This window comes from Stenella coeruleoalba (genome assembly GCF_951394435.1).
Source record: "Stenella coeruleoalba genome assembly, chromosome: 16".
NCBI classification, from domain to species: Eukaryota; Metazoa; Chordata; class Mammalia; order Artiodactyla; family Delphinidae; genus Stenella; species Stenella coeruleoalba.
Window position 1 is genome coordinate 48,094,394 of NC_137162.1, and position 15,262 is coordinate 48,109,655.

General features: G+C 38.2%; 1 protein-coding gene across 10 annotated transcripts in view; it reads right to left on the reverse strand.

The window, feature by feature from the left end:
- Positions 1-15,262, reverse strand: part of SHLD2 (shieldin complex subunit 2) — a 162,358-nt gene that overhangs the window by 66,849 nt on the left and 80,247 nt on the right. For 2 of the 10 annotated variants that reach the window (XM_079900374.1, XM_079900375.1), the window contains exons 4-5: positions 12,919-12,981; positions 12,350-12,439 (exon numbers count right to left, since the gene is read on the reverse strand). The exons of 4 other annotated variants lie outside the window; for them this stretch is intronic. In XM_079900374.1, the coding sequence (XP_079756500.1) occupies positions 12,350-12,425 (76 nt within the window). In that variant the 5' untranslated portion in view covers positions 12,426-12,439; positions 12,919-12,981. Of the gene's footprint in view, positions 1-12,349; positions 12,871-12,918; positions 13,728-15,262 lie in introns of those variants that run through there. 4 more of the 10 variants (XM_079900380.1, XM_079900381.1, XM_079900382.1 and 1 more) reach the window with 3 other exon arrangements.

Below are 15,262 nucleotides of genomic sequence, written 5' to 3' on the forward strand. Positions count from 1 at the left end.
GTGAAGCCCAAATTGTCAAATAAGTATCCACAGTACTTCACCACTCCAACTGTGAAACTCTTTCCTTAGTTTCTAGAACACTACTCTTTCCTGACTAGTTCTTCTACCTCTCTGGTTTTCTTTCTCTCTTTTTCCTTGGGCCATCCTATCTTTTCATTCCATACAACGCTGCAGAATTCCATCCAGTTGCATTCATTTAACTACTAAATACCCAATTATGCTTTACCAGGCTATATTGAACCAACCACTCTCCCTAACATCAGACTTATATTTCTAGTATCATTATATCTGACACAATCACAGTAGATAAAAAAGAAATGTTCTTATGGAGGTTTCTCAGAAACCTAAAAATAGAACTACCATATGACCCAGTAATTCCACTCTTGGGTATATATCTAAAACCAACAAAAACACTAATTCAAAAAGATACATGCACCCCAATGTTCATAGCAGCATTATTTACAGTAGCCAAGATGTGGAAGCAACTTAAGTGTCCATTGACAGATGAATGGATAAATAAGATGTGGTATGCATATACAATGGTATATTACTCAGCCATAATAAAGGAAAGAAATTTTGCTATTTGCAACAACATCGATGGACTTGGAGAGTATTATGCTAAATGAAGTCAGACAGAGAAAGACAAATACTATAAGGTATCACTTATATGTGGAATCTAAAAAATAAAACATACTAGTGAATATAACAAAAAAGAAACAGACTCACAGATATAGAGAACAAACAAGTGGTTACCAGTGGGGTGTGGGAAGGGGAGAAGGACAAGATAAGGGGAGGGGATTAAGAGGTACACACTAGGGACTTCTCTGGTGGCACAGTGGTTAAGAATCTGCCTGCCAATGCAGGGGACACAGGTTCAAGCCCTGGTCCGGGAAGATCTTACATGCCGCGGAGCAACTAAGTCCGTGCGCCACAACTACTGAGCCTGTGCTCTAGAGCCCGCAAGCCACAACTACTGAGGCCGCATGCCACAACTACTGAAGCCTGCCTAGAGCCCGTGCTCCACAACAAAAGAAGCCACCGCAATGAGAAGCCCGTGCACTGCAACAAAGAGTAGACCCCACTCGCCGCAACTAGAGAAAGCCCACGCAGCAATGAAGACCCAATACAGCCAAAAATAAATAAATTAATTAATTTAAAAAAAAAGAGGTACACACTATTATGTATAAAATAAATAAATAAGCTACAAGGATACAACTCAGGGAATATAGCCAATATTTTATAATGGCTATAAATGGAATATAGCCTTTAAAAATTATGAATCACTATGTCATACACACAAAACATATAATATTGTACATCAACTATACCTCAATTAAAAAAAAAGAAAGCAATGTTCTATTTAGTCTCTTTCTTGAAGGGAAAAATCTGACTAAGTGACCCTATATCCGACTAGATTCCATAGTCCTTGGGTTCAAGTTTGGGTTGAAGGTTATGAGGCCCAGAGGCCACAGATTCCCAAGATTCAGAGCTCTCCTTGCCTTCTAGGCAGGGGAAGTCGCTGAAGCACACAGGGGTGACACGAAGCAGTATTGAGAGTTCAGACAAGATCTCCCAGGACGAGAGATGTCTGAAATAAATTAAAGGTCTATAAAATACAAGGTTATTTGTATATAACAATTACTTTAGTCTGCCTTCACTTATTTGTCTGAATATATACCCGTGTACGTGTGGGACTCCCCCTTCCTGCTCAAAAGAAAAAAAACAAAAACTGATGTGAAAGTATGGTCCTGTTAATTCAAAAGAGAGTAATTTTTTAAAGAAGTCTTTATATCTAAGGCTGCAGCTAGTAACTCCTTTAATTTATAGGATTTGTGAGTCTGTGAGCAGGGGGATGCGATGTGGTGAGGCCAGAGGGAAACAAAATATTTATAGCAAAAATACACTGACTGAGAGTTAAGTTGTGAACACTGACATATTTCAATGATCTTTGGATAACTTTTGGGTGGACTCAGAGGGTTAAAGCTCATTAAGATACCAGATGAAACTTGCAAGTACATATCCATTACCATAGTTAATAATTATACAATTTCTCAATCGGCAGAAGGCCACTTTAGTCAGAAAGACCAATGCAACCATAGTCCTTTATCTTTAGAGTGGTCAGAGTCTGATGAATGGGTCAAAGATTTATAAAACAGGATGAACCATATCAGCAGGTTTGTCTTTGCAGAACACTGCAACTAAAAATGCTTGTTACAAAATATATGTGGTTAAAAGGGAGTGCTTTCTCCATCTTATTACCAACCTAAAAACTCATCATTATAAGGCCTTTCCATGTCAATTTTACCAAAAAAAACCGAGCATCATAAAGTTACTCAAAAGCATCAAATGACAACATGAAGAGGCAGCATAGGATTGTAATTAAAAGTATGGGTTTTGAAAAAAAAAAAAAAAAGTATGGGTTTTGAAGCAAGATAGACATGGGTTAAAACCCTACTCTGCAACTTACTAAAAATGTAAACTTGAAATTGTTGAAGCTAGGTGAGATACATACATACATATATATATAGATAGATATAGATATTCTTTATATTTTTGTATATAGTTGAAAACATCCATAATAACAAAATTAATTTCTTTATATGTCCAGTGAGAATTGTCTCCTTATCTTTCAAATGAGAATAACATTCATCCCTATCTTACAGTGTTGCTGTGAGATGGGCACAGAGTACTTACTCAATAAAGATTTGAGTCTTAAACCTCAGGAACTCTACACATACATATCGATACTTGGTGACACATAAAAACCAGCCCATTGTATTTCAGGGGTTTTTTTTGGTGTGTATTTTTACATAGTTGTAACCATAAAATTGAAATAATTTTGTATTCTGCTTCAGTCCATGTAATGCTACTCTTTTATGTCAACCTGTAAATTCTTAAACATTTTTTAAAAATAAATTTATTTATTTATTTTTGTCTGCGTTGGGTCTTCATTGCTGCGCGTCGGCTTTCTCTAGTTGCCGTGAGCGGGGGCTACTCTTCGTTTTGGTGCACAGGATTCTCATTGTGGTGGCTTCTTTTGTTGCAGAGCGCAGGCTCAGTAGTTGTGGTGCACGGGCTTAGTTGCTCCACAGTATGTGGGATCCTCCCGGACCAGGGGACCCGTGTCCCCTTCATTGGCAGGCGGAATCTTAACCACTACGCCACCAGGGAAGCCATTCCTAATCTTTTTTTTTTTTTTTTTGCGGTACGCGGGCCTCTCACCGTTGTGGCCTCTCCCGTTGCGGAGCAACAGGCTACGGACGCGCAGGCTCAGCGGCCATGGCTCACGGGCGCAGCCGCTTCGCGGCATGTGGGATCTTCCCGGACCGGGGCACGAACCCGTGTCCCCTGCATCGGCAGGCGGACTCTCAACCACTGCGCCACCAGGGAAGCCCCATTCCTAATCATTTTTAACGCTAGCTTAATATTTTCATAATGAATCTAATTTAGTTCACCATTACTCTCTAATTCACTCATTTGTTTCTAACTTGTCATTATTATAGCCATTGCTGCAATAAGTAATTTGAGGAATTTAGCATTTCCTTTTAATTATTTTCTTGTGATAAATTCCCAGGTATGGAATTATTGGGTCAAAGATAATGTACATTGTTATAGCTCTTAATATTTATTATCGTGTTGCTTGCAAAAGAACTGGACAGTTTATAACACCACAATGGCCAAGAGTTCCAGTCTTACCACAACTTTGTTAGCATATTAAAAAGTAATTTTGGGACTTCCCTGGTGGTCCAGTGGGTAAGACTCCACGTTCCCAATGCAGGGGGCCCCGGTTCGATTACTGGTCAGGGAACTAGATCCCCCGTGCATGCCACAACTAAGACCCAGTGCAGCCTAAATAAATAAATAGAATTTTTTTTTAAGTAACTTTAATAGTGAGGGTACAGAGGTACTTCACTGGTGTTTCATTTGCATTTCTCCAATTATTTCCAAATTGAAAAAATAGTGAATTTTAAATTACATTTGGATTAAAATCCTTAATATATAGGGAATATGGAAGCATGTGCACACAGACACACAAAGTAATAGAAAAATGGGTTAAGAAGATAACCAGGTTGGGAATTCCCTGGCAGTCCAGTGGTTAGGATGCGGGCTTTCACTGCCTTGGATCCGGGTTCGGTCCCTGGTATGGGAACTAAGATCCCACAAGCTGCATGGTGCAGCCAAAAAATAAAAAAAGTGGATAACCAGGTTTATAGCACAGAAAAAAATACATGGTTAGAAACAAAGAAAACATTCAACCTCCTAATAAAATGAAATAAAATTTTATAAATGAATGAGAAAACATTTCTACCTATCAAACTTGCAAAGATTCATGAAAAGGGTACAAAGGTGCAGGGCAATAGCTTATACTAATAAGAGTTTAAACTAGTAAAATCCTTCTGGAGGGCAATATGGCAATGTATGTCAAAAGTCTTAAAATTCTGTATCCCTTTGACCCCATAATTATACTTCTAGGGATCTAACCTATAGAGAAAAACATCGTATACACTCTCATAGATTTAGCTACAAGGATGTTCACAGCAGTATCATGTAAAATGTTAGAAAAGTGAGGAAAACGTGCATTGACTGAGGTCTGATAAATTATGGCACATCCATACAAAGGCAAAACTATATAGCCATTTAAAGTCATGAAGATATGTATTACCACAAAAAATTTTCCTTAATATACTGCTATGTAAAACAAGGAGACTATAGAAGATTATATATGGAAAGATTTTATTTTAATTTATTTTTTTAAAAACAGTATTCAAGGGGCTTCCCTGGTGGCGCAGTGGTTGAGAGTCCGCCTACCGATGCAGAGGACACAGGTTCGTGCCCCGGTCCGGGAAGATCCCACAGGCCGCGGAGCGGCTGGGCCCGTGAGCCATGGCCGCTGAGCCTGCGCGTCCAGAGCCTGTGCTCCGCAACGGGAGAGGCCACAACAGTGAGAGGCCCGCGTACTGCCAAAAAAATAAATAAAAAATAAAAACAGTATGCAGGGGCTTCCCTGGTTGTGCAGTGGTTGAGAATCCACCTGCCAATGCAGGGGACACGGGTTCAAGCCCTGTTCTGGGAAGATCCCACGTGCAGCGGAGCAACTAAACCCGTGTGCCACAACTACTGAGCCTGAGCTCTAGAGCCCGCGAGCCACAACTACTGAGCCCGCATGCCACAACTACTGAAGCCTGCATGCCTAGGGCCCGTGCTCTACAACAAGAGAGGCCACCGCAATGAGAAGCCTGCTCACCGCAATTAGAGAAAGCCCGCGCGCAGCAACGAAGACACAACACAGCCAAAAATAAAAATAAATAAAATAAATTTATTAAAAAAAAAACAGTATTCAGGTTACTACTATTTACATTGAAGTTAGAAACCATTTCTACAGTTTCCACGTGTTCTCCATAGTGACTGATACAAGTGGTGCTAAAAAAGAAATAGTTCTATTCTTTAACCTCATTCAATCAATCCAATTTATCTTAATTCACTGTGCTAAGAAATAACATTGAATATTAGTAACCCACCTACCATGCACATTCATGGTAAACTTGTCACTCTTACAAATACCCAATAGTTACTAAATGCTACTATCTGAATTTCCTACTTAAAAAGATAAAATGTTGCCACATTTTATGTCACTAAAGGGTATAAGACACACCATCTGCCCTCAAAAACAAAATCAATTGAAGTTTAAAGCTATTACTCATTCTTGTATCTAAAATAATAGCTACTAAAACAAACCTTTAAGCAGACAATTGATTTCTTAAATCTTTTTGCATAAGCTCTCATTTCCTTTGCGACAGGCTTTGGTTTTTCAAGTGAGAGATTTGTAATCATGTTCTCATCACCACCTGAGGTACCCTATGATTAGTGCGGTGCAGTGAGCCTCTTAGTCCTGCTTGCAATGCAGTAGGAATTTCTTCCTCCCAGCCCCTATTCCAGGCATTTTCCTTCTACCAGTAAGTATTTAAACAGGAAGTGACCCTTAATCTAGCTGCTCTTCTGCCTTAAAGAATAGGGTGACCGGACATCCTGATCTGCCCAGTATGGTCCTAGTTTAAGCATGCTGTCCTGGTGTCCTGTTTCGTTGGTCTCCCTTCTCACTCTTAAAAATGTCTCGGTTTAGGAATAAATTACATGGTGTCCTAGTTAAGAACCATATAAATACACGAATAAATGTCCTATTAGTGAAGAGTGTGCCTCCTAATACATTTTATCAGAAACATTATAACAATAGTTAGGAACAACTTAAGAAATAAAGAGAAACACTCTGTTTCATTTTCCTGTAACAAGTTTTTAAAAATAAAACACTAATAGAAATAAGGCTGAATTGCATCTAAAATATATAATATGCATTTAAGAAATCTCACAACACAGATAAAAATTAAATGAGGTAGAAAAGAGAATTAACCTGCTTGGCAGCTAAAGAATCTAGCTTCGGGTTCTGGGTAATGAGGCCGCAGATACAGGTATAAAATCTTTTGGATCCAGTCTTCCTAGAAAATATCTCAGACAGCAAGATGTCAACTTATCCAAGACTCACACTTCCTAAGGGAAGTCAAAGGAGCAATCCTAAAATGTCACACTTCACTCCCCCATCTCCCACACTATGTAACTGCAAAAGAACTAAACTGTAAGATTAGTAATCATGACCTCAAGCAAAACATGGGTCCCAGGGGTCTGCCTGCCAACACCTGTACTTGCTCTTATCTCCACCCACCCCCTAAAAAAGGTGAAAAGCACAAAATCAAGGAAAAAAAAAAAAAAAACTTTGCAACTTCAGTCCTGACATTCCTTTGTAAAAAGTCCATGTTCATCTCAGCAAATGGCAACTCCTTTCTCCCAGTTCCTCAAGCCAAAAACCTTGGTATCCTCTCTGACTTCTCTCTTTCTCTCATACTTCCAATTTGTCATCAAATCCTTTTAGCCCTACCTTTAAAATTCATTCAGAACTTGACCACTTTTCTTCACCTTCACTTGCTCCTGCCCTGGTTCAAATCACCATCATCTGGATTATTTGCAGTAACCTGATTTTCCTTCTTATTCTACTGCCTCCTCAGAAAACAGGTTTATAGAAGTGAAGGGAACTTGCCCCAGGTCACACAGCCTGCTGGCAGTGGAGCCAAGACTGGAATGAGGAAATCAAACTGCAGAGCCTAAAATCTTAACCAGTCTACCACACTGCCTCTCTGGGTTTTTGACTTTGCACAACTGTGGAGCTAGAATCCAAGCCGGAACGCTGCCATTAAGTCATATGAAACACTCAGAAAACACTGGTGGAACTTCCCTGGTGGCACAGTGGTTAAGACTCTGCCTGCCAATGCAGGGGACATGGGTTTGAGCCCTGGTCCAGGAAGATCCCACATGCCTCGGAGCAACTAAGCCCGTGCGTCACAACTACTGAGGCTTTGCTCTAGAGCCCATGAGCCACAACTACTGAAGCCCACGCACCTAGAACCCATGCTGCACAAGAGAAGCCACCGCAATGAGAGGCCCACGCACCACAACGAAGAAGAGTCCCCTCTCGCCACAACTAGAGAAAGCCTGAGCACAGCAATGAAGACCCGATGCAGCCAAAAATAAATAAATAAATAAATTTATGTTTTTTAAAAAAGCACTGGCTTATCTAGAGAGGTAAGAAAAGAACTTCAACATAAAGGAGCTACATTATCAAAGAATTCCACTTAGAAGGTTTACTGTAAAGTTAATAATGAAGTGAATAATAAATAGCTTTTAAGAGGACCTCTCTCTCTTTCTCTTTCTTAATACCTTCCTTCAAATCTGACAAATTTTCTCTCTCTCTCCCTCCCTCCCTCCCTCTCCCTCTCTCTCCCTCTCTTTAGTCATCTGGCAATGGGATGATAAATTTCCTAGACATTAAATATTCAAATTTAAAAACGTGTTGCTGGGAATTCCCTGGCGGTCCAGTGGTTAGTACTCTGCGCTTCCACTGCAGGGGGCATGGGTTCGATCCCTGGTCAAGGAACTAAGATCCCACATGCCACAACATAGCCAAATAAATAAAAACCTGTTGCTTAGCAAGTTAAAATATACAGAGTAAATGTAACAAACCATAGATGACAGACCTACTTGCCTGACCTAAACCACTTTCTTCCTTTCACCTTAAATACCCCAAGGTATACCTCAGCATCTATGTGCACTAGCTGTTCCCTCAGCCTTAAACGTTCTTCCCCTAGACTCTTGTTTACTATTTTTAAAATTTGAAGTATAATTAAACATTCAATAATAGGCACAGGTCTTAACAGTTCTGTTCGATGACTATTGACAATGGTCTACACCCATGTAACCATCACCCAAAACAAAATACAGAACATTCCCATGATCTCAGGAAGTTCTTTCATGTCTTTTTCTAAACAGCTTCCTTCCCTTCCCAACCTACAATTATCTTCTGATTTCTATCACTACAGAATAGTTTTGTCTTTTCTTGAACTTCATATAAACAATACAGTATATGCTCATTTATGTCTAGTTCCTTTCACTTAACACAATGGTTTTGAGATTCACCTGTGTTGTTGGGTGTATCAGGTGTTGGGTACTGTGAATACACCACACACACAAAATACACCACAAGTTGTTTATCCATTTTCCTGTACATGGACATTTCAGTTGTTTCCAGTTTGGGGCTTTTATGAATAAGACTGCTATGAACATTCTTGAATTCATAATTTTGAGGAAATATGTTTTCATTTCTCTTCATTAAAGGGGTAGAATGTTAAATCATAGGATGTATATATGTTTAACTTCCGTAGAAAATGCCAAACAGCTCTCCAAAGTAGCTATACTATCTGGCACACCCATCAGCAATGGATGAATTCCAGTTGCATCACATCATGCCCAACATTTAGTATCTTCAGCCTTTCTCTTGTTAGCCACTCTAGAGTGTGTGAGACAATATCTTATTATGAATTTACTTTGCATTATTTCCCTGTTGACTAAGTGTTGTTGACTACCTTTGCAAGTGCTTATTGGTCATTAGTATATCCTCTTTGGGGAAGTCTGTTACTGGGTTATTCCTCTTTTCCTCATTTTACTATTGAGTTATTGCACTTCTTTACATACCCTAGATATAAGTCCTTTGACAGATAGATATGCTGGAAATTTTTTTTCCCTACTCTGGACTTACCTACTCTTTTTCTTAGTGGTATCTTTTATTACTTTTTAAAATATTTATTTGGCTGTGCTGGGTCTTAGTTGTGGCACGTGGGATCTTTAGTTGTGGCATGAGAACTCTTAGTTGTGGCATGTGGGATCTAGTTCCCTGACCAGGGATCAAGCTTGGGCCCCCTGCATTGGAAGTGTGGAGCCTTAGCCACTGGACCACGAGGGGAGTCCCTTAGTGTTATCTTGTAAAAGCCAGTAATGTTAAATTAGTTGAGGTCCAATTTATCAATTTTTTTTCTTTTACGTATCTTTTTTCTTTTAGGATCTTATCCAATAAATATTTGAATACTCCAAAGTCATAGGGATATTCTCTTTTTTTTTCTTCTAGAAGCTTTGACATTTTAAAAATATGTCCACAAATTATTTGATACTCCTCCCTTCAGGAGGTGAGGCTTAATTCCTCTACCCTTAAACATGGGCTGGAGTAATGAGTAGAATATGGTGGAAGTGATGGTATGTGACTCCCAAGACTTTGTCATAAAAGGCAATGCCACTTCCTCCTTGTGCTCCCTCTTTGATCACTTACTCTGAGGGAAGTCAGCTGCCGTGTTATGAGGGCACTCAAACAGCCCTAAGAATAGGCTCATGTGGTGAAGAACTGAGTCTCCAGCCAATAGCCAGTGAAGAGCTGAGGCCTCTAGCCAATAGCCGTGCGACATAAGCCATCTTAGAAGGGGATTCTCCAGCCCCAGTCAAGCCTTCAGATGATTACATTCTTGCTAAAATCTTGGCTACAACTGGATGAGAGACTCTGTGCTAGAATTACCTAGCTAAATTCCTCCTGTATTCCTGACACAGATTAACTGTAACATAATAAATATTTGTTACTTTAAGCCAGGAAGTATTGGGAAATTTGTTATGAAGTGAGAGATAATACAGAAATTGTATCGTTTTTGCTTTTGCATTTTAGATTAATGATCCACTGCAAATTAGTTTCTGTGTATGGAATGAGTTGAGGTGATAGTTCATTGTTTTCCATATAGATATCAAGTTAGAGCAACATTTGTCTTTCTTTCTCCCATTGGACTGACTTGGCACTTTGGTGGGAAAATGTATGAGTCTATTTCTGAGATCTCTATTGTATATCACTGATCTAAATGTCTATCCTTATGCCAACACTACACTGTCTTGATTACTGTAGCTCTGTGGAAAATCCTGACATCAGTAAACAAAAGTCCTCCAACTGCCTTTTTCAAAATTATTTTGGCTATTCTTAGACCTTTACATCTTGGTAAGTTTATAGAATTGTCTTATCTATTTCTTCAAACAAAGCCTACTAGGATGTTAAAGAAGACTGAATTGAATCTATCGGTCAATTTAGAGAGAATTCCATCTTAATGTTAAGTCTTCCAATCCGTGAATATGGAATATCACCATTTATCTGGTTTTTTTTTTAAACTTACATTAGCAATGTTTCTACCTTTTCAGTGTTGAGAGCATATCCTTAGTTACATTTATTCATAGGTATTTACTTTTTTTTATGCTATCAGAAATAACCATTTTTATTTCAGTTTTCAAATAGTTCATTGCTAATATTGAGAACTACAAATTATTTTCATATAGTGATTTTGCTAAATTCACTTATTAAAATTGTTTTTTGTAGATTCCATAGGGTTTTCCATGTACACAATCATGTCATATGTAAGTAACAGTTTTACTTCTTTTCTAATTTTTATGCTTAATTATGTTCTTTTTCTTGACTTATTACACTTTCTAGGACCACTAGTTCAATGTTGAATAAAGGTGATGAAAGAGAAATATATATCCATATTACTGCTTTAAAATCTTTAGGATCTATAGCTAAGGTTGGCAAATGTTTTCTACAACAGGTCACAAAGTAAGTATTTTATGCTTTGCAGGTCATACAGTCTGTTACAATTATTGTACACTGTGGATGTAGCAAGAAAGCAGCCATGGACAATACATAAACAAATGAGCATGGCTATGTTCCAATAAAACTTTACGGTCACCGAAATTTGATTTTCCTACTTTCACATGTCACAAAATATTAGTCTCCTTTTGATTCTTTTTCAGCCATTTTATTACATATAGACCATTCTAGGTCACAAGCCACACAGGAACAGGTAATGGGCTGGATGTGGCCTACAAGCTGAAGTTTGCTGATCTCTGGTTTAGACCATTGATTTGAGAGCTTTCTTCTTTCCTAATATAAGAATTTAATGCAATGTTTCCCTCCAAACAGTGCTTAATGGCACTACTATTTGTTTCATTTGTGCTTTGTACTGGTTTTTTAGCCATCGCTATAGGATTGTCAATTTACATCTTTAACTTTACACAGTCTTCAAATAACATACAGCCAGCCTGCCATATACATGGGTTCCACATCTGCAGACTCAACCAACTGCAGATCAAAAAAAAAAACAAAACCCAGAAAGTTCCAAAAAGCAAAACTTAAATTTGTTGCATGCCAGCAACTATTAACATAGCATTTACATTGTATTCACAACTATTTACATAGCATTTACCTTGTATTAGATATTATAAATAATCTAGAGATGACTTAAAGTATACAGGAGGATGTGCATAGGTTACATACAAATACTGTGCCATTTTACATAATGGACTTGAGAAATCTGAGGATTTTGGTATCCAAGGGAGGTCCTGGAACCACTTCCCGGGGATAACAAAGAATGACAGTACCACTTAACCTGTTCTAAGAACCTTACAACAGCATTGATTCCCAATCTGAATGTTATACTCAGGCCAAATTATTTATCAAGGTTAAGAGGGAAATAAAGGCATTTTCAGAAATGCAACATATCAAATAATTTGCCTCCCATTCACCCTTTCTTCAGCAAATTGTGGGAGTAAACCAAGAAGGAGGAAGACATAGAACAGAAGAAACAGAAGATCCAACACAGAAGAAAAGGAAATGCCTAGAATGATAGCTGGGCACTATGAGAAAATGGAAACCACTCCAGACTGGAGCACGTTACTCTGGAGGGACTTCTCTGAGATGACGACATTGACAGAATAAATTATGTGAAAGAAAACAGGAAATTTGGGCAACTGGTAGCAAATTTTGAGTTGAGTTAGTGATAAGGACACAAAAAGCCATATAAACAAGTTATGTCCCAAACTGAAAGCATCAAATACATTACTTGAAAAATCACAGGTAAACACAAAACAGCTAGAAGTTGAGAGTGGTTACCTGAGAAGGGGAAGTGAAGGTGGGGACCAAGAAGTACTGTCTGTCTGGACAATCCCTGACAAACTACTTGGCTCATTAAACTGTATAACTCTGAAGAAGAAAAATATGGAAGATAAGGAAATAAGGTACTTAAGGATTTCCCAAGGACATAAAACCATCTTGGCAACTAAATGTGACCTCTGGAAACCAAGAAGTCTAACAAAATTGTCCTGCAAAATAGAAAACAACACAAACGAATGCATTTGATGGGTCGAAAAGGGCAAGAAAAAAGCAACATTACGCCTGTGCTATCATAACTCTTGTCAAATGCGTGACGTCAAGAGCAGAAATCCCTAGGTTTCTGTGCTTCAGTTCCCCCGTCTATAAAGTGTGTGTAACAGTATCCCTCTCCCAGGACTGTAATGAGGCTTCAACCCAATAATGAACATAAAGTGCTTACAGCAGTGTTAGAAATAAATATTAACACAGTTAATACTTTAACTCTTTTTAAATAACTGAAATTATTTTTTATCTCAAATCATTCAACTTAATTGTCACAATGATACTGAAAAGTTTATTTGAATGCTTACCTTGTCTATTCAAACATCAAGGCCTCTAACCCTTTCCCATATCTCCAAAAAGGGTGGGGGGCTCTGTGGGGGGAAGAAGATAAACTGTCTGATGACCCAAGAGAAACAGAAATAACAATTAATGAAGGCTGTCTCTAAAGATGCTTATCATTCTGAAGAACTAAGTGCACCTGAAAAACTACTCAGGATACCAGGCTTTATCTTACACTTCTTAGTTGATTATGATCAATCATTCACTCACTAAGTTAGTCAGCAATTAGAACTGAAAACTTGGTCCTAACTATACAATAACTCAATAATGCTGAGACCAGCATTTTTCCACTTCTAAAGAGATAAAGTCTCCAACTTGTGCTCTCCAAGTTCAGTTCTACTTTGTTATGAAACCTGAGAAACATTTTTCCAAAGGAAAAAAGTATGAAATAAAGTTCAGATCCTGGGCAAGAAATAAAGGCCAATTTAATCCACATATACCTAAGAACCGTGGAAAAAAGAAAAGAATAAATATAACCATGTTAGGTGGCTTTCAATCTCTTGTGCTCTAACAGTTAGCAAAAAAATAGTTACTTAAGAGTTGTCCCACACTTTGTTTTATTCATCTTTGGATCCTTGTAAACATAAACAGTATGTAACAGAGTACCTGACTTCTATTAGAAGCTTAAAATATTTATTTAACAAATGAATAACTAGAATTAAGAGTACTATTTGAACTATACTCTTTTTATGGAGAAATACACTACAATTTGCAATTGAAGGAACATTTTCCTTTATCTTGGCAACAAGATCAGAGTTTGAACACCAAGAACAATAAAGCCTGGGCAGATACTCCATCTACATAATAGTCATTTCTCCTAGAAATCACATTTTGGTCACAGATCACTCCTACTGTTTTGAAGTATGTATAAATCACTAAGTTGGGTTTCATAATATAAAACTTGACCTCCAAAATTCCCTGCTTCTTTCCCTTCACCAATATCTTATATAAAAATTGCAGCCATCAATATTTTATCTGGGAGGATTCCCCCCCCCAGTTTTATTGAGATATAATTGACATATAACATTGCATTAGTTTAAGGTATAGGGTATAATAATTTGATATATGTATATACTACAAAATGATTACCACAATAAGTTAACAACCATCACCTCACATCGTTATAAATTTTTTTTCTTGTGATGAGAACGCTTAAGATTTACTCTGTTCGCAATTTTTAAATATTTAATGTAGTACTGTTAACTATAGTCACCATGCTGTACATTACACCTCCAGAACTTATTTATCTTATAACTGACGTCTGTACCTTTTGACCACCTTCCCCTATCTCCCCAGGCCCACCCCTCTGACAACCACCAATCTGTTCTGTTTCTGTGCCTTCAGTTTTTTTAGATTCCACATTTAAGTGATATCATAAAGTATTTGTCTTTCTTGGTCTGGCTTATTTTACTTAGCATAATGCCCTTGAGGTCCATCCATGTTGTTGCAAATGGCAGGATTTCCTTATTTTTATGGTTGAATAATACCCCATTGTATATATACACACCACATTTTCTTTTTTTTTTTAAATGATTTGGCCTCCCAGGTCCAAGTCAGTATTTTTTCTTTTTTTGTAATTAATTAAGTTATTTATTTTTGGCTGTGTTGGGTCTTTGTTGCTGCGCATGGGCTTTCTCTAGTTGCATCAAGTGGGGTCTGCTCTTCGTTGTGGTGCGTGGGCTTCTCATTGTGGTGGCTTCTCTTGTTGCAGAGCACGGGCTCTAGGTGCGCGGGCCTCAGTAGTTGTGGCTCACGGGCTCTAGAACGCAGGCTCAGTAGTTGTGGCACATGGGGTAGGTAGTTGTAGCTCGCAGGTTCCAGAGCACAGGTTTCAGTAGTTGTGGTTCTCAGGGTCTAGAGCGCCGGCTCAGTAGTGGTGCACGGGCTTAGTTGCTCCACGGCATGTGGGATCTTCCCAGACCAGGGCTCAAACCCATGTACCCTGCATTGGCAGGTGGATTCTTAACCACTGCACCACCAGGGAAGTCCCATACACCACATTTTCTTTATCCATTCAGCCATCAATGAACACCTAGGTTATTTCCATGTCTTGGCTATTTTAAATAATGCTACAATGAACATGGGGGTGCAGATATCTCTTCAAGACAGAGATTTCACTTCTTTAGAATATGTTCCCCAAAGTGGAATTGCTGAATTACACAGTAATTCTATTTTTAATTTTTTGAGGTCGATTTTTTAATCTAAAATTTATTTTTAAATTTTTTTGAGGTAGAAAGCAGTTTCTATACTACCTCTAGTCAGTACCAAAGGTTATCAACTGAAAAATTAATACAATGGACCAAAAAATGTAAT